The sequence below is a fragment of the Rhinatrema bivittatum genome, chromosome 17 (assembly GCF_901001135.1).
Source record: "Rhinatrema bivittatum chromosome 17, aRhiBiv1.1, whole genome shotgun sequence".
NCBI lineage: Eukaryota > Metazoa > Chordata > Amphibia > Gymnophiona > Rhinatrematidae > Rhinatrema > Rhinatrema bivittatum.
This window is the reverse complement of record NC_042631.1, coordinates 17,774,187-17,799,876: the sequence shown is the minus strand read 5'-3', so window position 1 is coordinate 17,799,876 and position 25,690 is coordinate 17,774,187. Positions and strand designations below refer to the sequence as shown.

The window sequence follows — 25,690 nt, the reverse complement described above, 5'->3', positions numbered from 1 at the left end:
GGGAGAATACTAAGGAAAACTCAGAGAGAACAAGGAAATAGCAGAAATACTAAGTTAATTCTTTGCCTCTTTTTACTGAGAAGGATGTTGGGGGTCATATCCACCACACCAGAAATATTTTTTGATGGTGATGACTCTGAGTGACCAGATGGAATCACTGTGAAACTGAAGCACATAACAACTCAGTCTGACAGACTAAAAAAAATAAATCACCGGGACCGGATGGTATTCACCCCAGAGTTCTGAAGGAGCTCAAACATGAAATTGCAGACCTGTTTCTGGTGATTTGCAACCTATCATTTAAAACAGCCACAGTACCAGAAGACTGGAGGGTGGGCAATGTGATACCAATTTTTAAAAAAGGCTCCAGGGGTGATCAAGGAAACTATAGATCAGTGAACCTGTTATCTGTGCCAGGAAAAATGGTTGAAGCTAAAAACAAACTTACTGATAAAGGGATGGAAAGTTCCCTTATGGAGAAAGGCTAAACAGATTAGGCCTCTTTAGCTTGGAAAAGAGATGACAGATATAACTGAAATTTATAAAATCATGAGGTGGGGAGGAGGGCAGGTAAATAGGGAATGGTTATTTGTCCGTTCAAACAACATTAGGACTAGGGGACACTCCAAGAAACTAGCAAGCGGAAGATTTAAAACAAATCATAGGATGGCTGCTAAAATAGGCAATGGTCTTTGTTCTAAAGCATAGGGGGATAGACTTAAAGACCTAAACATGCGCACCCTGGAGGAAAGACGAGATAGGGGAGATACGATAGACATTCAAATGTCTCAAAGGTTTCCATGAATAACCAGTCATTAGCCAGGAAGATTTGGGAATGTCAGCGCTTATCCCTGGGAGTGAGATACAAGAAATAGATCAACTAGTAGAGATTTGAGGGGTATTTGTGTCCCAGACAGAATGCTGGCTTTGATGGACCTTGGTCTGACCCAGCAGGGCACTTCTTATGTTCCTAAAAACACCTAACATGCTATTTGCTTTTCAGACTACCATCACAGTTAAAGATGTGTTTATTAAATCATGTCAGTTTTCTTTTACTTTAAAATAGCTTCATACCTTTCTTGTGCATTTGGATAATTAGTTTTTTCTTTAGATGTTTTTGGGTGAGAGAAAATGAATAGCAAAAGGAGATGGGGGCATGAACAGACTCCATGGGGGTCTGGTTCATGAGCATGAAATCCCCATGAAAGGGGATTAATGCCCCACGTGCCCCCCCCTCCCTTTCACCCTTCTCCTGATGATTCTTCCCTCCACTCCCTTTCCCCTTGCTGATATCTCACCTTCCTCCCTTCCTATGCAAGAAAAAAATAGGAGGCCGGTGGCGCTTAGAGGCCAGAGCTGTTGGTTGGAAGCATGCGAGGCAACCATATTGCTGGGTGGCCCACACCAAGAATCAGATCCTAGGCGACAGAAGAGGAGGGCTGCAATCCAAGGTGCCTCAAACTCTCCTTCTCCTACTGTTGACTTTTCAGCCTGGGGAATGGGGGTGGGGGGGGGGGGGTGAGGGAGATAACCGGATGTTCTGCCCCTATATACAAGAAAATGTGAATTTTACCTTCTAGAAATACTGACCTCAGAGGGACACAGACTTTATAAGATGGACGTCTCAGCAGAGAAAAGCAAGATAAGGAACTCTGACCAGCACAACCATGCTACCCAGCTTTTTAGATCTGCTTGTTTGATCTAGGAACCGTAAGCTTCTTCCTTCAAATATTAAAGGAAGCTGAGACAAATAAGTCTGTCTGAAAACGAGAAATAACTAATCCAAGAAGGGGGCTCACGGGTGAACTCCAAAAAACAACGTAATGAACCCAGAGCAGAAAACAACCTATCCAAGGTCAGTTCATCAGTCAGGGACTGGCATTCCCCCCTCCCCCAGTTCCCGAAGGGAGAAAGGGGTCAGCAATCTAAAAGGAAGAGAATCACTGACATGGCAAAGCAGCGCTGGTCAGGACTCGACCGGGCCCTGTTCAGAGTTGCACGCAGCAGGAGCAGCGACTCCCGGTGGAGAAAGGGAGGGCCAGCACTCTGGACTCAAGAAATGACACCGTATGACTATTCATGAGCTGTTTACATATTCAGGTCTGGGCTGCTAAAAAAGCAGAGGGGTGAGAAACAGGAAAAGACCTGATGACGCGGAGACATCAACCTTGTCCCTCCCTGTGTCGAAGAGGTCAAGGAACGGGGGGGGGGGGGGGAGGGGGACCAGTGAGACTGGAGAGAGGAAAGCCCTGCTTGATAGCTGGCCGCCTGTCACAAAGCCAAAGATGCCTCTTCAGCCCAGCCAGGACCAAGGAAAACAAGCTCTCCCTTGAGTGATCCCCAGCCAGAGACTGCTCTAGAGGTAAACAGAAGGGAATCTCCAAAACTGAGTGGGGCTAGCCAGCTAGCTACCTTTATTGATACTCTAAGCAGGCTAAGGTTTCTGGCACTTTTCAATCCACCAATGATGCAGAGATTTATTTAGTATAAACTGATGCTAAAGGAGAGGCATGTACTGTTTATTTTCTTCTAAATGCTAAACCTGCAAAGTCTGATTCTGTGCATAAAGCACATGTCTTTTCTGAGCTAATGGGATTGTGTAGATGTAAGAGGTAACTTGTCTGTAGCACTGCTGGCCCCAGTAGGCGTGGGAGAGTGGAAAGCGAGGTGCACAGTATCAGACAGCAGACAGAACCCCTCATTCTGCTTACAGGGGTTCTGTACAGTTGTATCTAGTTGAGCTGGTCTGTTTGTTCAGACCAGAACCGCCGGTCTTACACGATTCCACCACAGACTGTACAATCCCATGCCATGAGCTTTGGGTATGAGGCATGGATCTGGATACAGTTGTGGGATGTATGGCAGAGATACAGATGGGCGTATCAGAGAAGAGTTTGGATACAGTCATAGCGGTGGTTACAGCAGAGATGGATGGATATAGCTTAAGTTGTAGCTATGAGGAAGGCTATTGTAAAGATGGGTCTTCACCAGCTACAGTGTGTTAACCGGAGGCTTAGTGGGTTTTGAAAGGTCAACGAAGATCTACACATTCCAGTCCACAGAGCTTATTCTTGGTCCCTTAAAAAGACTCACAAGCTACTAAGACTTCCGTTTTCTCCTAGACCAACGTAGCTACTGGAATTGCACTACACAGGAGGTAGAGCAGAGATGGGTCTATGGGGGTTCTGATTGATAAACAGAAGTAATTTTGTCACAGCAGCTGAACCTTAAGACAGCATCATAATCCCTTTGATGGGCACTCTGAGAGCAATTTAGGTTGAATCCTGCGACCTCGACACAAATTTGCACATATGCTTAAATCATTTTCTTTTTTCATGAGTTGACTTGGTCCATGTGTTAAATCAACAAGAAGACATTACACTTAGGTATCACACCTGACGTGCTTTCACCAGCCTGTCCTCATAGCGGGTCCTTTTGCTACTTACATTTAGCAAGCTGTAAAACATTGAATGCAAAACATGCCTGAGGCACTGGAGAGGAAGCTCTGGAATGAAGATGGTGGGAGCACAGCAGATTGACAAGAGACACTGAACATTCGTTTTCTAAGTTACACCCTGGGGAATTATACAATTATGTGTCTGCATAATTTTGCACATCATTGATTATAGCACGCATAATCACATTCATTTGCATAATTCCCTGAAGTACAAGGCAGGAAGATGGCCTCGGACGAAAAGAGGAAGTGGCACCGGCCCACGTGAGCCAGAAGGTGGGAAGAGACATTGGCCCCGTGGAGTTAGAAATAAGTGGCAGCGGCCCGTTTGGGCTAGGCTGGAAAGTTGTGATGGGCATTGCAAAGTAACAGGAAGAAGGCAGGGACAACTCGGAGGCAATAGGGGCAGTTTGCCTTGGGAAGGGAGATACTATGCTGGGCTTGGCGGGGGTGGAGGGAGGAAGGGAAGAAAGGAGGAGTGGCAGCATCCAGTTTGGGAATGACGAGGAGCGACAGTAGGTGGCGGGGGTCTGGCTTGGAGACGTGGCGGGGAAGAGTGAAAATGATGTAACATTATTATTACACTGCATAATGTGCTAAGCACCTGCGTGTATTTCTAAGAATGTTTTAATACTGTTCTACCTAATGTAGTGTGTAAAAATAAAATAAAAGCAATTAATTTTGCATAATTTTGTCTTTCGCTGTACATAATTCTCTGGGGTATACTAAGTATTCTTGTCCTTTGTAAATCATAAATGCCTTTTTATTTAACATACAAATTAGGATTTGCGCGGTACTATTCATCCAAACAAGATCCCACCAAACTTTAAAATATAAAATGTTCAAGTAGCCACCTTAAGGGTGGATTTGATCGCGCACCAGTCGGGCATGCATTCAGGGCACATTTTGCAGTGGGTCCTTTTGGTGGCCAATCTCTTTTTTTTTTTTTACTGCCTTCTTGATCAAAGCAAACAGCACATTCTGCTGTTTCAGAACAAGGCACTGATTTCTCCAGCGTCAGCACCAGGAAGGAGATTTAAGATCCATAATGGCTGATATTTGTGCCTGAGCTTAAATAAGAGCATAAGAAAATGCCATACTGGGTCAGACCAAGGGTCCATCAAGCCCAGCATCCTGTTTCCAACAGTGGCCAATCCAGGTCATAAGAACCTGGCAAGTACCCAAAAACTAAGTCTATTCCATGTAACCATTGCTAATGGCAGTGGCTATTCTCTAAGTGAACTTAATAGCAGGTAATGGACTTCTCCCTCCAAGAACTTATCCAATCCTTTTTTAAACACAGCTATACTAACTGCACTAACCACATCCTCTGGCAACAAATTCCAGAGTTTAATTGTGCGTTGAGTAAAAAACAACTTTCTCCGATTAGTTTTAAATGTGCCCCATGCTAACTTCATGGAGTGCCCCCTAGTCTTTCTACTATCCGAAAGAGTAAATAACCGATTCACATCTACCCGTTCTAGACCTCTCATGATTTTAAACACCTCTATCATATCCCCCCTCAGTCGTCTCTTCTCCAAGCTGAAAAGTTCTAACCTCTTTAGTCTTTCCTCATAGGGGAGTTGTTCAATTCCCCTTATCATTGTGGTTGCCCTTCTCTGTACCTTCTCCATCGCAATTATATCTTTTTTGAGATGCGGCGACCAGAATTGTACACAGTATTCAAGGTGCGGTCTCACCATGGAGCGATACAGAGGCATTATGACATTTTCCGTTTTATTCACCATTCCCTTTCTAATAATTCCCAACATTCTGTTTGCTTTTTTGACTGCCGCAGCACACTGAACTGACGATTTCAATGTGTTATCCACTATGACACCTAGATCTCTTTCTTGGATTGTAGCACCTAATATGGAACCCAACATTATGTAATTATAGCATGGGTTATTTTTCCCTATATGCATCACCTTGCACTTATCCACATTAAATTTCATCTGCCATTTGGATGCCCAATTTTCCAGCCTCACAAGGTCTTCCTGCAATTTATCACAATCTGCTTGTGATTTAACTACTCTGAACAATTTTGTGTCATCTGCAAATTTGATTATCTCACTCGTCGTATTTCTTTCCAGATCATTTATAAATATATTGAAAAGTAAGGGTCCCAATACCGATCCCTGAGGCACTCCACTGTCCACTCCCTTCCACTGAGAAAATTGCCCATTTAATCCTACTCTCTGTTTCCTGTCTTTTAGCCAGTTTGCAATCCACGAAAGGACATCGCCACCTATCCCATGACTTTTTACTTTTCCTAGAAGCCTCTCATGAGGAACTTTGTCAAACGATTTCTGAAAATCCAAGTACACTACATCTACCGGTTCACCTTTATCCACATGTTTATTAACTCCTTCAAAAAAGTGAAGCAGATTTGTGAGGCAAGACTTGCCCTGGGTATAGCCATGCTGACTTTGTTCCATGAAACCATGTCTTTCTATATGTTCTGTGATTTTGATGTTTAGAACACTTTCCACTATTTTTCCTGGCACTGACGTCAGGCTAACCGGTCTGTAGTTTCCCGGATCGCCCCTGTAGTTTCCCGGATCGCCCCTGGAGCCCTTTTTAAATATTGGGGTTACATTTGCTATTCTCCAGTCTTCAGGGTGTATACCATCTGGTCCAGGTGACTTACTACTCTTCAGTTTGTCAATCAGGCCTACCACATCTTCTAGGTTCACCGTGATTTGATTCAGTCCATCTGAATCATTACCCATGAAAACCCTCTCCATTACGGGTACCCCCCCAACAAGTACAGTATTCTTGTGAACATGGAGAAGTGCCATAAAAGAAAATTATTTCCTTACCTGCTAATTTTCGTTCCTGTAGTACCATGGATAAGTCCAGACGGTGCGATATGTCCCCTGTTCAGCAGATGGAGTCAGAGCAAAAATTGAGGGGGCGCTCACTCATGACTGGTGCGCCCTCTGTAAACCTTCAGTATTAAGAATATCCAAGCAAGAATAACAACCTTGGATGGATCAATACAGATTAAACCACATGAACTGTCAACATGTCTAAACAAACTTGCAACCAGAAATCTCGATCAGTACCAAACCGGTCCTGAAACAATTACTTACAAAGTCGAGCTGGCAGATAAGTCCCATTAAAACCCAATAATCCTGAGGGTGGGCGTCTGGACTGATCCATGGTACTACAGGAACGAAAATTAGCAGGTAAGGAAATAATTTTCTTTTCCCTGTACATACCAGGATCGGTCCAGACAGTGGGATGTATCAAAGCTTCCCTAAGTAGGGTGGGCCACTGATAGCCCAGCTCGAATGACCTGAGCCCCAAAAGAACCCGAGGTCGGTAGCTGAAGATTCAAGCGATAGTGATGCACAAAATTGTGCAAGGACTTCCAAGTAGCCGCTCAGCAAATTTCCTGCAGAGAGACCGCTCGGCTTTCTACCCAGGAAGCCGCTTGAGCTCGGAGAGAATGAGCTTTTATCCCTTCTGGGGGTGAACGCCCCGCGCCAGTGTACGCCGTAGAGATTGCTTCCTTCAGCCATCGGGCTATGGTGGTTTTTGAAGTCTTGCATCCTTTCCGGGGGCCACTCCAGAGAACAAAGAGGTGATCTCATAAACGGAAGTTGTTGGTGACCTCCAGATATTGAAACAGGGTGTGGTTCTGAGTCGGGGAGGTGAACCGGAACAAAAACCAGAGGAGAATTAGCCCGATCAGAATCTGAGCCTGCGGGAGGCTGCGTCGGAGGAGGTAATTCGGAATCCAAAATGGCCACCATTCCCGCGGTTGACGGGAACGGGGCTGCCCTCCTCAGAGCCTGGCGCACGCGTAAGCGCGAAACTGACCGTCCCCGGAGGGCTCGAGGTGCCCTCCCTGCCGGGGAGGCACCGAGCACCCAAGCTTTCCCGAGAGAGCCGCGAGCCGGGCTCCCCGCAGGCACTGCATCGTGTCAAGCTCCAAAGAAAGCTGCTGGCAGCCAGGAGAAAGGAGCCCTGTGCTGCAAATTAAAGTTAGACGACCCGCTCACTTAAGGGAGTTAACCCTTAGTAATTTATCCTGTTTTTTTTTTTGTTTGTTTTTTTTTACACAAGCCAGAGGAATGCCGCGTCTCTGAAGCTTAGAGGCTGCCCTGAGGAAAACGACATCCCAGGGCAGCGGGTCGATATCGAGGGGGAGAGGTTGGACCACCAACTTCACCCCTAAGGCAGCAAAGCGATGTCTGTGAAAGGAAAATCACAGCTTACCCCAGAAAATCGATATTACAATAACGAAATAACAAGTGACTGGCCTGCCACCAAAAGCAATCCCTGCCTGCAAGTCTGTATGGCCAAAAATCCTTCTTTTCTATTTTCTTTAACTAAGATCCATCCAAGTAAATACTATTAATGGGAAAGAAATAAAAGTGGGGAACTGAAGGAGCCAACTGTCGATCTGCTGGAGTCAGAGAAATACCGAAGGTTTACAGAGGGCGCACCAGTCATGAGAGAGCGCCCCCTCAGTTTTTGCTCTGACTCCATCTGCTGGAAGGGGGGGGGGGGGGTGAACAACCCATGGCCTGGACTGATCCGGGTTCGTACAGGGAAGCATGTTTGGCGCATAACATGGCATTATCCATTTTGGGTAAATAGATAGTAGGGGGGAGACAAAGTGATTTTCCTGGATCCTGAGGAGTTGGAGCTGAGGTTAGAAACCAATTACCAGTCTCTTCAGCCCTAGGCTTGTCCCAGTTTGGAGATCTATTTCTTGTTTGAAATTTGTTTAATTTTCCAGATGGCTGGAAAGGGATTTTTTTTGGCAGTAGCTAAAGCAGAGGGAGAAAGGAAATCACTAGAAATTTGATGCCTGTGCACGGAGGCAGATTGTGAAAAAGTAAACAAATAGTTTTGAAAAGAAAGAGCAAGTTTTATGGGGGGCAAAGCCAGGGGCTCATCAGCACTGCTCTGTGCTGCCGCGTAGAAGATGCAGGTTCAGTTCCTAAGCCCAGCTGCCAGGCAGCCTTCACAACCCCTGGAGGGGGAGGCAGTCTCGGCGACGCCTAGCAGCGAGACTCTGTGCACGTGAATCAGGTTCCAGAGGGAGCCAAGGAGCCATCAATACAAGGTCTAGGCTACCGGGGGGTTTATCAAACAAGGTTATGAACTGGGGCCTGAGGAAACTGCTGGGCTAACAAGATGAAAAAGGTGTAGTGTGTGTGTGTGTGTGTGCGTGCGTGCGTACGTGTGTGCACGGGTGCGCTTTTCCAGCCTCTGCACGGAACTTTCCACCGCTGATTAGCTTACACGTGTAACCTCCAAGGCTTAGGAAAAACTTGTGCTTCCATGGACGTCATCTTCCAGCATCCAATACGGTCACTTACGCACCCATCTTCCCGATGCCACAGAGTTTACCCGGGATTCTCCAGGCAGCAGAGAGTTGCGTGCACACAGAGGGAAACTGGTGCTGATGGAACAGGTTCTCCAGACTTTTTTTTTCGACATCCTGTACAGGATATCGGAAAAAGAAAAAGGGGCAAGCTTTATTCCACATAACCCAAAGAATAAGACGGGTAAAAAAATTATAACTTTTGCTTTATTCACTTTATAAGCCCATGCAAAATGAGTGTGTGTGTGTGCACAAAAGGGTACCTACACACACACATATATATATATATATAAGAACAATAAAACTCTGCAATGAGCATTCTTATAAAATATACTAAAAATAACACTTGTAAAATTGCATTTGTTTTAGAAGGTGCGGAGTATTCAAGAGTCATGAAAACAATTCAGCCTCAGTCCTGAAATATAGACTGAGGACAAAATGACTAGAAAAAGAAACCTTATGATTGAAACTGTATTTGTATGATGTATTCTTAACTGTGGTTTCAATATACCATCTTATCAATGCAATGCCGTTGCCATGTAGTCTTATTATAATTAGTGAGACCTCATATAAAGTGGCGGGCTTTCACTGAAATAGCCCCGGTCAGCCACTGTGTTAGTTGTGCGGTCATTTAATATTTGTAGGACCGTCACTGTATTGTAATAATTGGTCTCTCTAATGGTTGCTTCTCATTTTTATAAAGGTCTTAACACAGCCAACCTGGAAGCACCTATGGTTAATCATTGTGTACAGACAGGTCATACATTCGACCAACTTCAGTGGGCCATTTTGGAACAAGTATCTCCTAATCCTCGTGGTGGAGACCCAAATCAATTTTTAAATCATCGTGAACAATGGTGGATCTATACTCTAGCCACACAATCTCCACAAGGTCTCAATGACTCAGTCGAATGGTCTTCGCTCATCTGGCGATTTAATTTAATTGATTTTGACGTAATCATCCCGTTAATTGATCCCGCCCATTTCGGTAGGTACAAAAATGGTTTCAGTAAGATGGCGGATCCTGCTGCCCAGATATAGCTGCAGCCTAGTAGCAGAACCCAGTTGGCAGTCCCGGGAATCGTATGTATTTTGCAGCAAATTGTCTTTATCTTGATGTTATATACCACGGTTTTCTTGAAGCAATCTTTGTTTTATTATAGAATTGGCATATCGCGGCCCCTGAAGACGGTTCACAGAAACAAGAGCCGTGTCGGGCCAACGCCAGCGTGATATCCCTGCTGCAAACCTCGCTACGATAAGTCAAAAATCTTACTGCCTTTAAACTGACATAAGTTTGTCGTTAAAAAAATGTGAAAAACCTTTATAAAAATGAGAAGCAACCATTAGAGAGACCAATGATTACAATACAGTGACGGTCCTACAAATATTAAATGACCGCACAACTAACACAGTGGCTGACCGGGGCTATTTCAGTGAAAGCCCGCCACTTTATATGAGGTCTCACTAATTATAATAAGACTACATGGCAACGGCATTGCATTGATATGATAGAAAAAGAAACCAGCACAGATTGCTCCCATTTCCAGATTCCTTAGCTCCAGGATGTTCGGTAGCAGAGCTGCTCATAAGGTGCACAATCACTGCACCCCATCTCAGAGCAGCTCACAGAGAACAGTCACTGCACCCCAACACAGAGAGGCTCACAGGGAGCACAGTCACTGCACCCCAACACAGAGCAGCTCACAGAGAACAGTCACTGCACCCTAACACAGAGAGGCTCACAGGGAGCACAGTCACTGCACCCCAACACAGAGCAGCTCACAGAGAACAGTCACTGCACCCTAACACAGAGAGGCTCACAGGGAGCACAGTCACTGCACCCCAACACAGAGCAGCTCACAGAGAACAGTCACTGCACCCCAACACAGAGAGGCTCACAGGGAGCACAGTCACTGCACCCCAACACAGAACAGCTCACAGGAAGTCACTGCACCCCATCACAGAGCAGCTCACAGAGAACAGTCACTGCACCCTAACACAGAGAGGCTCACAGGGAGCACAGTCACTGCACCCCAACACAGAGCAGCTCACAGAGAACAGTCACTGCACCCCAACACAGAGCAGCTCACAGAGAACAGTCACTGCACCAATCACAGAACAGCTCATGGACCACTTTCACCACACTCCATCATAGAGCATCTCAGGGAATTCACTGTACCTCATTAAAATGCAGCTCATGAATCACAATCACTGCACCCTATCACAGAGCAGCTCACAGAGAGCTTAGTCACTGCATCCTATCAAGGCGCAACTCACAAGGAGAATAATCACTGCACGCCATCACAAAACTACTCACTGGGAGTGCAATCACTACACCCCATCAAGGAGCAGCTCATGAGAACAATCACTGCTCACCATCACAGACCTTATTGGGAGCAGTCACTGCAATCTATTACAAAGCTGCTTACTAGGAGCACAGTCACTATACCCCTATTACAGAGCAGCTCACTGGGAGCACAGTCACTGCAATCCATTACAAAGCTGCTTATTGGGAGCACAGTCAGTGCACATTATCACAGAGCTGCTTACTGGGAGCACGGTCACTGCACCCCATCTCAGAACTGCTTACTGGGAGCACGGTCACTGCTCCCCCATTACAGAGCAGCTCACAGACAGCACAGTCACTGCACCCTATCACAGAACTGCTTACTGGGAGCACAGTCACTGCTCCCCCATTACAGAGCAGCTTACTGAGAGCACAGTCACTACCCCACTATTACAGAGCAGCTCACTGGGAGCACAGTCACTGCACACTATCACAGAGCTGCTTACTGGGAGCACGGTCACTACACACTATCACAGAGCTGCTTACTGAGAGCACAGTCACTACCCCACTATTACAGAGCAGCTCACTGGGAGCACAGTCACTGCAATCCATTACAAAGCTGCTTATTGGGAGCACAGTCAGTGCACATTATCACAGAGCTGCTTACTGGGAGCACGGTCACTGCACCCCATCTCAGAACTGCTTACTGGGAGCACGGTCACTGCACACTATCACAGAGCTGCTTACTGGGAGCACAGTCACTGCTCCCCCATTACAGAGCAGCTCACAGACAGCACAGTCACTGCACCCTATCACAGAACTGCTTACTGGGAGCACGGTCACTGCACCCTATCACAGCGCTGCTTACTGAGAGCACAGTCACTACCCCACTATTACAGAGCAGCTCACTGGGAGCACAGTCACTGCAATCTATTACAAAGCTGCTTATTGGGTGCACAGTCAGTGCACATTATCACAGAGCTGCTTACTGGGAGCACAGTCACTGCCCTATCACAGAGCTGCTTACTGGGAGCACAGTCACTGCACCCAATCACAGAGCTGCTTACTGGGAGCACAGTCACTGCACCCAATCACAGAGCTGCTTACTGGGAGCACAGTCACTGCACACTATCACAGAGCTGCTTACTGGGAGCACGGTCACTGCACACTATCACAGAGCTGCTTACTGGGAGCACAGTCACTACCCCACTATTACAGAGCAGCTCACTGGGAGCACAGTCACTGCAATCTATTACAAAGCTGCTTATTGGGTGCACAGTCAGTGCACATTATCACAGAGCTGCTTACTGGGAGCACAGTCACTGCCCTATCACAGAGCTGCTTACTGGGAGCACAGTCACTGCACCCAATCACAGAGCTGCTTACTGGGAGCACAGTCACTGCACCCAATCACAGAGCTGCTTACTGGGAGCACGGTCACTGCACCCCATCACAGAGCTGCTTACTGGGAGCACAGTCACTGTACACTATCACAGAGCTGCTTACTGGGAGCACGGTCACTGCACCCAATCATAGAGCTGCTCACTGGGAGCACGGTCCCTGCACCCTATCACAGAGCTGCTTGCTGGGAGCACAGTCACTGCACACTGTCACAGAGCTGCTTACTGGTAGCACGGTCACTGCACCCCCATCACCCAGCTGCTCACTGGGAGCACAGTCATCGCACACTATCATAGAGCTGCTCACTGGGAGCACAGTCACTGCATCATATCACAGAGCTGCTCACTGGGAGCATGGTCACTGCACCCCCCATCACAGAACTGCTCACTGATATTATCTCTGTAGTACACCAGAGGATTTCTGGACGTAAAGGGTATAAATCCCACAAGTGCTCTTGTGTTGGGATTGAGGGTATGAAAATACCAAGGATGTAGAATTTCTAGGCATGCTGCTGTCATGAGAGATGAAGAGGTGGGTATCAGAATTTTCCTTGCCACCCGCATATCCTATACTGAGAGCAGACAGGGTGTAAATCAGGAAGGGGCTCAACCCTTTTTGCTTAATATCTGCTTCTGTCCTGTTACTGAATCAGTGCCAGTCAAGTTTAATGCCAGTTTGTACCTTTGGTTAGGGAGTATATGACCTTCTTTAGTGTAGTAGATAATCCTTCGTCTTGCTCTCTTTGAGTGACAGTAAGTCTTGCTTTGTCCCATCCCACCTCCTCTTATCACTGGTGTTGTATCCAGAAACAATAACAGTGGAATAATCTTATGCAGGGAGACCCGTGACGCTGATGTGGTATCCAGTCAGTGTAACAGTGGCATGGTCTTATGCAGAGAGGTTCTTGACACGGATGTAATACAGGTGTGATCTGGTGCAAGGAGACAGTTGATGTTGGCGTGGTATCCTGTCAGTGTAACAGCGATATAGTTTGGCACAGGGATGAATGTTTGGTGAGGTTGTACTAAAAATTCAGTTAAATAAAATGTTGGGACTAGATGCACCAGTCAGTGGAAGTGACGGCATGGTCCGTTCATCCAGCAATACAATCTACGTCTCCTTTGTTCTGCACGCATCTTTGTTTGTTTTAAATGAGTGTTTGTTATTGCTAAGTAACAGTCAAGTATTTCCATCCAGGTCCATGAGTCCCTGAAATATTCAGCAAAGCTCATTCCGCCGTGAATGATAACACCACCATCACCGAGATGCCACCACACAATAGGCAGACTTGTGTCAGGGAGTACCTGGAGAGACAGAGACAGAGTCACCAATGTAACCAGTACCTGAAGGGACAGGGGGAGAAAGACAGAGAGCAGAGCTGGGAGTACCTGGGAAAGCAGAGTTGCTTACCTGTAACAGGTGTTCTCCTAGGACAGCAGGATGTTAGTCCTCACACGTGGGTGACATCATTGGATGGAGCCCCGACACGGAAAACTTATGTCAGAAGTTTCTAGAACGTTGACTGTGCACACTGAGCATGCCCAGCCTGCCCTAAACCATGCGGGGTCCTTCTTTAATCTTGTACCATAGAATTATGAAATTTGTATCTGCTCACACCACATGGAAAATTTCCTCCACTTCAGTCCATAGGACTTTCTAGTGGAAGGCTTCCTGGAAGCCACCAGGACCTGGGCGGGGGGGGTCCAGCATCTCGGGTACAGGTGGCTGGCTGATGTCCCCTACGATCCAATCAAAACGCCATCACAGGGTTTAGCTGGGGAGCCGCTGGGGTTTTGGAGCTCTCTGTTGCCTGGGACGGTCATGGGAGCTCATCCTCTGTGAACGGGAGTGAGGGGCTGGAGGACAGTACTTCCTCTGACCCTGCCTCACAAACCACCTGGCTGAGGAGGGCAGGCCCAAAGTGGTAGTGGAGAGTTGTTAGAGGGTCTCATGGTGATCCTGTAACTGGGCCACTGTGACCCTCACCTAATCTCCGAAGCGGTTGTCTCCTATACACGGCAAGTCTGTTAGTCTTTCTTGTACCTCCGGACGGAGATCCGAGGCCCGCAGCCATGCCATTCTGCGGGCACCGATTCCCGCCGTAGATATCCTCGTTGCAGAGTTGGAAACTTCATAGGTTGAACAAACCTCATTTTTTCCACACTCCAGGCCCTGATGCACCAGCAATAGGAAAGGCTCTTGCTACTGCTGAGGCAGCTGCTCGGCCAGCTCCTGCATCTGCTCATGTAGAGCTGGTGAGAGCCAATGCAGGCAATAAACCTGGCCCCCCTGGAATGCTTTTCTCTCAAGAGCATCCATCGCTCTGTGATCCTTCCCCGGGGGTGCTGAGGCATGGGTCCAAGAGGGTCTGGCCTTCTTGAGAGCAGATTCAACCACTAGCAAGTGGTGTTCTAGCTGATGCTTTTCAAATCTGGTAGCCCTGGGGCATCACAGCTTCAACCAGGGCCTTTCTGAGCCCAGTACCATGCATCGAAGTTGACCGGTGCTGATGCTTCCTCGGCTTCCCTCGGTGCTCGGCCCGGTCTTTCCACGGTGCCGAGGTCGATGACAATGATCCCGACGTCCTCGACCTGGCAGAGACCAACAGAGGATGGTCCCCAGCGCCCCATTTGCCAATGGCACCAATGGAACCGAAAGACCCGTCAATGTCGATGGCTCGATGTGGCTTCTAGGTCCTTCAGTGCAGATGCCGCCGATGATGATGGCTTGGACTTCCTCGACCCGAAGAGCTTTTCCATCCTGTTGAGTCAAGCGTGACGTCCTTTGGGGGTCATCTGGGTGCAAATACAGGAACCCCAAACATCATGCAATGCCCCCAGGCAGAGGACACACTCGACATGGGGTCCATGATGGACATAGTCCTCAGACACTGGGCAGTGGCAGTGAGCAGCCAACAGGCACTGAGGCATCGCCACCACGGGCTATGACAGAAGCAAAACGAAACTTACCGAACCGCCCGAAAATCCTAACTGAGGAGACTAAGGGGAACTGAAGGGGACCTGGTGTCGATGAGACATGCGAGAACACCTAAAAAAATCAGTGAAAAAGTTTTCCCAAGGCAATTTCAAGCAGAAAAGCTACGAGCTCAACAACACATTCACGGGAAAAAAGAGAGACTGAAGAGGGACCCCACGTGGACGCGTGGTTTAGGGCATGCTGAGCATGCTCAGTGCGCACAGCCAAAGTTCTAGAAACTTCTGATATATGTTTTCTGTCATCCGATGATGTCACCCATGTGTGAGGACCACCATCCTGCTTGTCCTAGGGGAAACAGTTACCAGCACTGCCAGTAACTAAGGAGACAGGGAGAGACAGACAGCGAGAGAGCAGTGCTAGGAGTAGCTGTGAAGACAGGGAGAAAGTCACCAGGGCTGCCAAGTAATAGACAAAACATGAAGTGTAACCCGTGTTGACGGAGGTAATCTGCACAGAACAACAATCAGCCTATGAATACAATTTAAAAATGAAAGCTTGCTGGGCAGACTGAATGGATCACTTGGGGTCTTTTTCTGACGTCATTTACTTGTGTTGTTTATGTTAGAGACATGTAAGAGCTCTGGAAGCACATGGGCAGACCCTGGGGGGTATCTGTGGGTCACAAAGTGAATAAGCCGTCCTGGAAGCCCAGATATTGCCGGATATCGTCAGAGGCAGCACAGGGGAACATCTGCAACAGGGCTGCGATGCCCAATGACGTTCTCCACAGTAAGCATGTAGCATTGGCAGCACGGGGCCTGCAATCATTGCCCAGCACTCAGATTTCATCCAAAGTAAGGCGGCTCCGCTGTACCCCGCTCTCCTCTGCCTGGCTAAATGTATCCACAAGAGCAAGCACTTTTAGCCAGGCAGAGGAGAGCGGGGTACAGCGGAGCCGCCTTGTTTTCAAACGTACACGTACTATTTTGCCCTCACAAAAAAAAAAAACAGGTGCAGCGTTACAAGGACAATGTGGCTGCTAAGTGCACTTAGAGGCTGCTAAATTTCAAAAGAGAAACAATGCACTTTGTTAAGCCTTTGAAAATTAATTTTGATGTATGTGGGGTAAAAGTGCCTGTGAACATTGCACCCAATGCAGGCTATTCACAGGGGCCCCCCCAATATGAGCAGGTCTGGCTCGTTTACTAAGGCTGAAAGCTCAAAACTGTGAAATTCAGCAACGGAATGTAAAAGGCTGCATGAGTTTCAGTCCTTACGGGACGGCTGTGCGTCTCTTCCCAGGGAGCAGAGACACTGGGCCATTACTGCTCCTGGATGGATGCATGCAGAGCTGGATTTTAAGATTTCGCTGCCCATAAGGCAAAGTGCCGGGGGCGACACCCACTGAAGCCGGGCCTGCAAATGGCCCTAAAGCAGAAGCAGCGTCCGCTCTGGCCTGGATATTTGGCGTCCGAGGCAGTTTCCTACCCCTATATCCGGGCCTGGAACTATGGACTGGCCTCTCAGGGTGAAAGCTAAAGCAAGGGAGAAAATTCAAGGAAGCAGGGGGATAGGCACAGAGTATCCCCAAAGGTGAAAAAGGGAAGAGAAAGGAACTGGGACCTGCAGCGCTGCATCAGGAAACAAACTGGGGAAACTGGAAGGATCTTACTCGGTGGACCCCCCCCCCCCTTAACATCTGTATGCTATGGACCCAGGAGGATTTCTCTCCTGCCACCCCCCCCCCTTCTAACCGTGCACTCACTCACCTAGGGCTTTTCTCTTCCAAGAGATCAGGCAGCACATTCACCAGTGCGATGTACAGGAACCCCCCGGAGGTGAACGGCAGGATCCATGCCACAGTTTCCCCTGCAGACAGCGAAAGGAAACGATGTCTGACCAGTGGAGAAGCAAACCTGCCCCATCGCACGGCCATGGTTACGATTAATTTACTTGCATGCCGCCTATGCACAAAGACTCTAGGCGGCTAAAAATAACATTCTTAAAATAGGAAAACTGACATAACATCAAAATGGATGAAATCACATGCAATTGTAAAGGAAATAGCATCTACAGGCCTAAATAGCGTGAGATATAACACAGGGCAAAACATCATCGGTAGGCTTGTTTGTACAATAACGTTTTCAATCGCGTTTTGAAACTTTTCGTATATTGCAATGCAGTTTTATACTGAATTCTATACTGGCATGGAAGCAAACTGAAAATGCCATAACACTGGAGTGATGTGTTCACGCATTGAAAGTCCCGATATTAACTGGACAGCAGCATTTAACAGAAGCTGAATCGACTTGAGGACAACAGCAGGTGGGCCTACGTATAGCGAGTTACAAGAGTCTACAAGTGGCACTGTTAGTAGCTGGACTACCGAACGAAGATCGTTGGGATCTATCAATGTCTTTAATGGTCTGAGCAATCGTAACTTAAAGAGGCCCGATCTAACGCCAGCTTTGATTGGTGGCATAAAAGACAGTTTTGAGTCAGTAACAACACCTAGACTCTCGGGCTGGGAGACCACTTCTATGTTCTCATTAGCAGTCTTTAGAGCGACGAGCTTAGAAATGGCCTCACGGTACTGCATCAAAACCATTTCAGTTTTTTTTTCTAGGTTTAGCGCAAGTTTGCGCTGGGTTATATCCAGGTCTAAATTTTGGACGTACACAGAGAAATCTTTTCGGAGGTTTCTCCCTGCCACAGGCAGCTCTCGGCCAAAAGCCAGGTATCCCAGACATACTGGGGCAGGGCCCCGAGTAATTGCAATTCATGCATTAGATAAGATTCCCTTGCAGTTAACCTACAGAACTCTGAACTACAGACGCATCTTGACATGTGAACCAACAAAGAGTACAACGGCGCTCTCCACACCCAGCAATGCCCGCCTTTCTTCCACACTGGGCAAGATCCGCGTGCGCACTCTTTTCCATGACTCTGCTGGAACCGGAGTCATCCGTCTACCTATCGCCCACTCTTCCAGAGTGACCGAAGTCCCCTACGCCTTGAGCAAGGGGGATCCACTGAACATCTCCATACTCGGCCCCCCCCCCCCCTCACTTTTGGATCTGGAGTAGCTTCGCCTCCTCACCTGCTCCCTTTGGTGACTGAGCACAGATGGCGAAGCAGGCTCCCAGGATCGCCCCCAGGGCCGTGATGAGCTGCATCTTAGCTGCGCTCCAGCGATCAAAGCCAGCCCGAAGCAAGATGGCAAAGTCGCCCACCTGTAAACAGAGGAGGTCAAAGCTAATGGACTGAACTCAGGGTGAATATCTCCTCTCTTACCAGAAGGGCTGCCCTTCTGGAAGATACTGAGGGAAAACAGAGATTCGAGACACATTGACTGATTTCGGCTACATAATATCATTTACAAGGTCTTCCATCGCCTATCCTTCATCTACCCCTCTTCTCCTCATCCTGTCACTCATTTATCTCTCCCGTCTCCCATCTCATCGCCTCCCCTCTCCCCCACCCATTAATCTGTCTTTTGCAGTCACAGGAAGACCAGAGTTGATTGTCTCAGTCAAGTTCCAAACAGATATGTGTTCCCATCATTATAACCAACATCACAACTGACAGAAATGCTGGTAGTCTGAGCAGAGGCTGAGATCTGACATGGAGCTAGAAGCCTGTCGGAACCATTTCAAAATGGCTGCCACTTCACTAGCAACAGTTGAATTCTGTGCTTCAGCGGGCTCCTGCAACAATAAAACCGCCTTTGCCTGTGATTTTGCCGAAGTAGCAGACCGGTGACATGTTTCTTAGCAGGAGGTGCATCAGCTTTACAGTCCCCATGGACTTGTTTTCTTGTATTTTAGTTCCGCGGTGCTACTGCTGAGCTCTACATCTAGGGTGGTATCACTGTAACTGCTCCCCTGCTGCCATAGGACCGAGAGAGTTGAAGGAGGAGAAACAGCAGGCAGCTTATTTCACCATATGCAGTGCTGACTACTCTGTTATGGGTGGCTGAGCAGCGATCCCTTTGTTCCTCCCCACAACATATTGTTTTCCATTTAGTGATGCACGTACTCCACCAAACACTATTGCCACTTTGCCAATGCACACACACATCACTTCTTTTGCATATAGAAATCAGGGACATAGAAGAGACATTCTCCCAAAGGGAATAGACCCCCCCCCCCTCCAGCATGCAGCAATTGGAGACAAGATGAAGTCTGAAGAAGTCACTCACCTCATGAGGGATCTCATGCAGTAAAATTGCCACCGTGGTCAATATCCCGACCTGTATGGAGCAGAATAAGACGGCCCATCTTCAGAGAGCACACACACATCAAATTCTTGCTCCAGTTTTGCCCTGACAGCTCTCCCCATGCTAGTAGAGCTTCCTTGAGATGTTGGGAGCAATTTTTGCACCGGAGTACAAGTTTGATAAATTCGCCCCAGTGCACTCTGGATGCTGAAAACATGATGGCACTCCTTGTCCTGGTGCAGGTTCTAAATTGGCTCAGTCCCTGCAGGAGTCATTACGATACGTAACACCAGAAAGTGCAATAACCCAAGAGCACACACATCAGCACCTCTGCCTAGCCCCCGGAGCCACTGTCCCGAGTTCTCTCCACAATCTCTGCACAAAGCAGGCTGGGAAAGGGGATTTATGGCTGAACTGTGTGAATGTGCACCTGAGTGCATGAGTCTGAGCCCACGCAGGTGCATCTCTCGCCGTATGTGCTTTCCCGTCTCTCTGCGGGGCTTGACTATGTACGAGCGTGTGCCCGAGGGAGTTCTCCTCCATCTCTACATGTATGTGGCCTGAGCGAGTGCCCGCCTGTTCCTATTCATGCACGTGCCTGCCTGTCTGTGTATGTGTCCGAGTGTCCATCTGTATACCTGAGGGTTCACCCAGTTTCTCAAAGAGGCCAATGTTGAAAAAGCAGTTAACGGACAATTTATCCAGCTACAGTCACAGTCAGGTTAAACATCTCTCACTGAATACACTCAAATGTCTGAATATAGCCGATTAGATTTGAAAATTAATTAACAGACTGTATTACAACACAGGCAGTTAAGAGGCTGAAAACTGAAACAAAGAAAAGGTGATCAGTACAGCAGGCCAGATTCCCCTCGCCCCTACCAAACAGAACATGGTCGGCAAAGCACTCAAACTACCACCCTTGCCACAAGTTCCTCCAGACGATTTATTTATTTAAAACATGTCTATACTATCCAGTCATAATGCAAAGTGGTTTACAATAAAACATAAAACATGTCTATACTATCCAGTCATAATGCAAAGTGGTTTACAATAAAAAGCATGCAGAAAAGCATATAACATTTAAAAGAAATAAAACAACCAAACAAGACATTACACTACTTTACATAAAAAAACATCTGACAATCAATCAAGAGCCTGTCAAATCTCCAGCTTAAAGATAAGTAAAAATAATCAAACAGGAGATATAAAAAGACGACACTCAGTCAGGTGCTTCAACCACCGCAAAAGATATGAAATATTGTAATTCTGAATTTATCAGACACCTCTGGGCCCCCCCCCCTCCAAAAACCCCAAGCCAAACAAGAATCCTCTCTCCACAGCCGGCTCCGCCAAACCCCTCCCGCCTCAGGCAGGGCAGGAAGGCTGCTGCTCAGTGGGTGGGGGGGAGGGAGGAGAAGCTCCCCGTGCCGATAGGCCCACAACATTTAACATTTTGTATGGGTGGGGTGGGGATCAGGCCTGCTGGCCCTATCACCTTGTTTTTGTTTCGGTTTGCGGCCACGTAATCGGCTGTGTTTTAATATAGCCAGTCAAGACTAAAGTTATCCGGGCCCACATACCCTGAAGGGAGAAAGCAGTGCAGACACAATCCCTTACAGAAGATCAAGCGGTGCGGCATTACCTTTTTACTGACAAGGAAACTCCCAGCCACGGCCATCCCATGCGTAAAGTTATCAATGGTGTTAGCCAGCAGGTTAAGATATCCACTGATCTAATGAAGAGAAACAGAAACAGCTCATGGGCAACGTCACAGAAGTAAGCGCAGACGGAACATGTCGGCTACTGGCAGAGACGTAGCGTACGGAGGGGGGAGGGTTTCTCCAGGCTGGAGCTGCCGGAGACGTCGCTATGGAACAGTCACTTACCTTGATCTTGCTGCCTTGCGGGCTCTGGGGCTGACGCAGGGAGCCATTGCTGTGCCCGCAGTTGGCTTTGGCCTTTCTGGGCAGGACTATCTGTTTCCGTGGGAAGCAGGGCCCGTTTAAAAGCCTGTCCGGAACGCTGGAAGAGCTCTGAGTCATGGAGAGATAAAACACAGTGAACCGTGGCTGCCCACACCACAGTCGATATGAAGCCCAGGGGGGTAGCCGGTGGTGCATTTATAACCCGACCCTCCCCAAAGACCAGTGGGAGCCTATACACAGAACATAAACCACATTCCCCAAATCAGCAAAATAAATCCAGTGGCATAAAATATATCAACCCAATCATCCAGGTGGAAAGGAAATCAGCTTGCCATCAGGCTGCAGGAATAACCATTCCACTTAAATCCCTCTGAGTCAATCACAACCCATATCCACTCCAATTAAAACTAGCAATTTAAAACGCTCCTAGAATCCATTAGAAGGCAGCAGTAAATACATGACAGATAATCTTTCAAGACTCTCAACTCTTTAGGGAGCGAATTCCATAACACTAGCGCAGCGTTAAGAGATTGCTCTTGTCTGTGTTGTCCCTATGTCTGATATTTCTAAGCCATGGTAACACCAGAAGAGCCTCCTGCGAAGACTGCAATGATCTTCAAGATGAACAAAGAGGGAATCAGTCAGTTGCACAGATATTACGGACCCATATCATTCACTGCTTGAAAAATCAGTTGAGATTTTACACTGACATTCAAGACTGATAGGCGAGCAGTGCAGGCTACACAATGCTGGTGTGATGTGATCATGAAGGCATCAAGCTCAAAAGAAGTCACACGGAAGTATTCTGAATCGGTTGTAATCTCTGAAGTTACTTGTTTGATAGCTCTAGATGGAGCACATTACAATAATCATATCTTGATGTAACCAAGGCATATCTTTTTCAGACAGGATATGGTTGAAAGCAACAAAGCATACAGAGATAGAAGGCAGCAATCTTTATGACCAAAGCTATCCGAGCCGTCATAGACACCTCTGAATCAATAAACATACAGAGAAAGGGTGCCTGCTGACCAACTGAAGGCAGAAATACCCTCTCAGATTGAAAAGACAGATGACTTCTTCACCCAAAGAATCTGTTTTAATTTACCAATTAATTCTTTATATGGAGGTTTGCTCAAATACTTGCTACATGTTTTGCAGCTTATTCAGAAGGCAGCCGTAAGGACAGTATTTGGGTTACAGCTTCAAGATAGTTGTAGACTTTACTTGAAGGAATTACGTTGGTTACCAGAGGCACAGCAAATTCAACTGAAACTGTTAACTTTGACACATAAAGCTAAATACCAAAATAGCTTTTTACAAAGTCCTTTAAACAGAAACTATCTGCTTAATCGTTTGTTATGGTCCACGTCTCAGAATTTGCTAAGTATTCCCACACTGTCATCTGCTACTTTGTCTACTACTAGATGCAAAGTTTTTTATATTTTATGTCCAGTATTTTGGAATGCATTACCTGTAGAAATAGAAAGTAAAACCATGGCGGTTTATAGAAGCTTTTAATTGTTTATATACAAGAAGAAATGTGTTGTTGTGGTTTTATTTTATTCTGTTATGTTTTCATTAATATGTATGTATTATGTAGTCTGTTCTGCTTATGTGAAAGGCGGAATATAAGTAAGTAAATAATAACAATAACAAACAGGCATTCATTCTTGTCAAATCTTGTTAGTCTCAGAATAAATCTGATCATCATCTGCATACATGAGATAGTTGAAAGCAGCCTTCTTCATCAGAACACATAGAGGTCGGACACATGTTGAAACGGATCGGGGAGAGCACTGAACTTTGGGGAACTCCCTATTTTAATTCCCAAGACTATGAGAAGTTATTCCCTAACATAACCCTTTGATGCCCTCTGCCCTCTGCCTTCAGTTGGAAAGGTACAGCAGCAGAGAGGGATCCGGCGTTCTAATGTCAAGTTTCTTCGTTCTTCAGAGAAGATGATACGGAAACTTTTTTCTTTAAAAGCCCTGTACCATCCACTGCCTCCCCTGGTGCAGTGTGGTTCTTTCCTGGGGGGGGGGGGGGAGGAGGGGAGGGAAAGTCGAGAACGGTTGTCCAGCATGCAGGGGCCCACACGATTCTGCTCGCCCTGCTCCCTCGATCTGCAGAGACTCACCGTTGTGGAGGAGTGCGCTTTCCTTGCTGCTCAGATGATGGCCTTTCATCCGGGAATGTCTTCTCCAGGACAAGGAAACTCACGAACCCAATGATCACCCAGAGCCCCAGAAGCTGCTGCTGCTGCAGAGTCTGCACACCTCCTGTATGATGATGAAATGAACACCACCTCACTGTGATTCCCTCCACCCACTCTGAAAAGATAATTACTTTTAACCTTATGCTTTTCTCCCTACCCCCTGTAATGAGGCAAAGATATCTTAACCTATGCCCTCAGGCCTCTTTCCCCTACTAGCAAGTAAAAAATATCTTGCCCTGCACCACTCTCACCCCTATCGGTTTCCCTCCCCTGTGGACTGTAGGACTGTGCACAGACTGTGATGTGACTGAGAGAAAAGATGCATGTCTCCTCCTCCCCCCCACCCCTGAAAGGATGTGATTGTAGAATGGATGCCTGACTCTTCTGTTCCCTCCCCATCAGACATACTCAGGAATGTGACTTAGTATACAGAAAAATGCCAATCAGCTGCTACAGTTTTGCAAAGCGCCATCATTATATTTACAGCATTCACAAATTGGTCAAGCATGGAAAGAATTTGACATTCTCTTCCCAAATATTCAAGTCATGTGCAGAGGAATAGTACCAAAACTGGGTATATCTCCCAGGTTACAAGTGATAACTGGGCAGAATGAGTAACACAAAGGGACACACTTGCACTCAAGGTTGTCACGCGTTCCTTCCCACTTCAGCTGAGACCCAGGAGAGTATTCCCAGAGTTACCCTGTGGGGATGCTTGCAGAGAAAAGCGGCCGCCAACGGCAAGGAGTGAAGGGACCGATCTCTCCCATCTGTGGCAGTATTTCAGATAGTATGCCCAGGCAAGGGAGTACAATGGGGCAAGAGATGTCCTCACTGTGGTGGCACTGCAGGTGTATTGCCCAAGCTTCTGGAAGGAGGTGCAGGAATACATCACCCAGAAGCCCGCCAATTGCAAAGCTCAACAGTTGCTTCAAATGCTGGGATCCTTCTGGAAGACAAAGGGCAAATTCACATAAGATAGGTCATGAGCTGTGAAGAGGCAGCCATGGAAGGAAAGTGCATTGCATTACCTTTGGATTTCAGAGTGGGCTCCGGCTTCTAAGGGAATCAGAAGCAGAGGAGCACCCCACTGAGCCCCACCATTAGAGAGCGAGCAGAGAACATAGCCAAGCATCCAGTCGCTCTGCACTGAAGAGGTCTGCCAGGACGACCTATCCCTCTCGCCACAACTGGTTGGTGCTGGATCCCTCCAGCAAGGGGAACATTATGGGCAGAACCAGAGGAGCAGTATGAAAAGGACGGGACTCCAGCGCCCCATCTCTCCAAATATCACAGCACCTCCGATGCAAGCTCGCCAGTGACTGAAAAAACAAAACTTAACATCAGAAACTCATCAGTATTCATACATAGCAGGATGCAGAAACATCTCACTCTGAGTACAAATCATACTGCTCCTCCTCCCCAGCCCCACTTTTAACTACTTTACTACAATCAGACTCAACCTCCAGTGTCCAGAAGCATAGCTGCAAATTCTTTTTTGGCCTCCATGGTTGGATGCACGATTCTGGAGTCCTGTTCAGCTGGAAATAGAGGAGATACAGGTGGAGAGAAGATGGGTGTGAAGAGAAGTCAGTGAAAAGGAGGATGCAGGGCAACATGAATGGAATAGACAGCGGGAAAATAGGGTAGGATGGATGGGACATAAGTTGAGGGTTCGGATAAAGGGAATTGGACAGCTAGAGGGGGATAGGATGGGGAAGAGTGTGATTAAGAGAGGGTGAAGACTACAGCAGAAGGTGGATGGGATGGAGGAGGCAGTGGGGAATAGGGAAGATGGGATGGAGGAGAGAGTGGGGAATAAGATGGGATGGAGGAGGCAGTAGGGAACAGGAAGATGGATGGAGGAGAGAGAGGGGGAAGAAGAAGAAGATGGGATGG

At 47.3% G+C, this 25,690-nt stretch overlaps 1 protein-coding gene across 2 annotated transcripts in view; it reads right to left on the bottom strand.

Moving 5' to 3' along the window:
• Positions 1 to 10,260: 10,260 nt before the first annotated feature.
• Positions 10,261 to 25,690, bottom strand: part of SLC39A13 (solute carrier family 39 member 13) — a 140,144-nt gene continuing 124,714 nt past the window's right edge. For both annotated transcript variants that reach the window (XM_029582058.1, XM_029582057.1), the window contains exons 5-10: positions 21,535 to 21,681; positions 21,291 to 21,380; positions 19,628 to 19,678; positions 18,527 to 18,659; positions 17,196 to 17,295; positions 10,261 to 13,793 (exon numbers count right to left, since the gene is read on the bottom strand). In XM_029582058.1, coding sequence (XP_029437918.1) covers positions 13,718 to 13,793; positions 17,196 to 17,295; positions 18,527 to 18,659; positions 19,628 to 19,678; positions 21,291 to 21,380; positions 21,535 to 21,681 — 597 coding nt within the window. In that variant the 3' untranslated portion in view covers positions 10,261 to 13,717. The remainder of the gene's footprint in view (positions 13,794 to 17,195; positions 17,296 to 18,526; positions 18,660 to 19,627; positions 19,679 to 21,290; positions 21,381 to 21,534; positions 21,682 to 25,690) is intronic.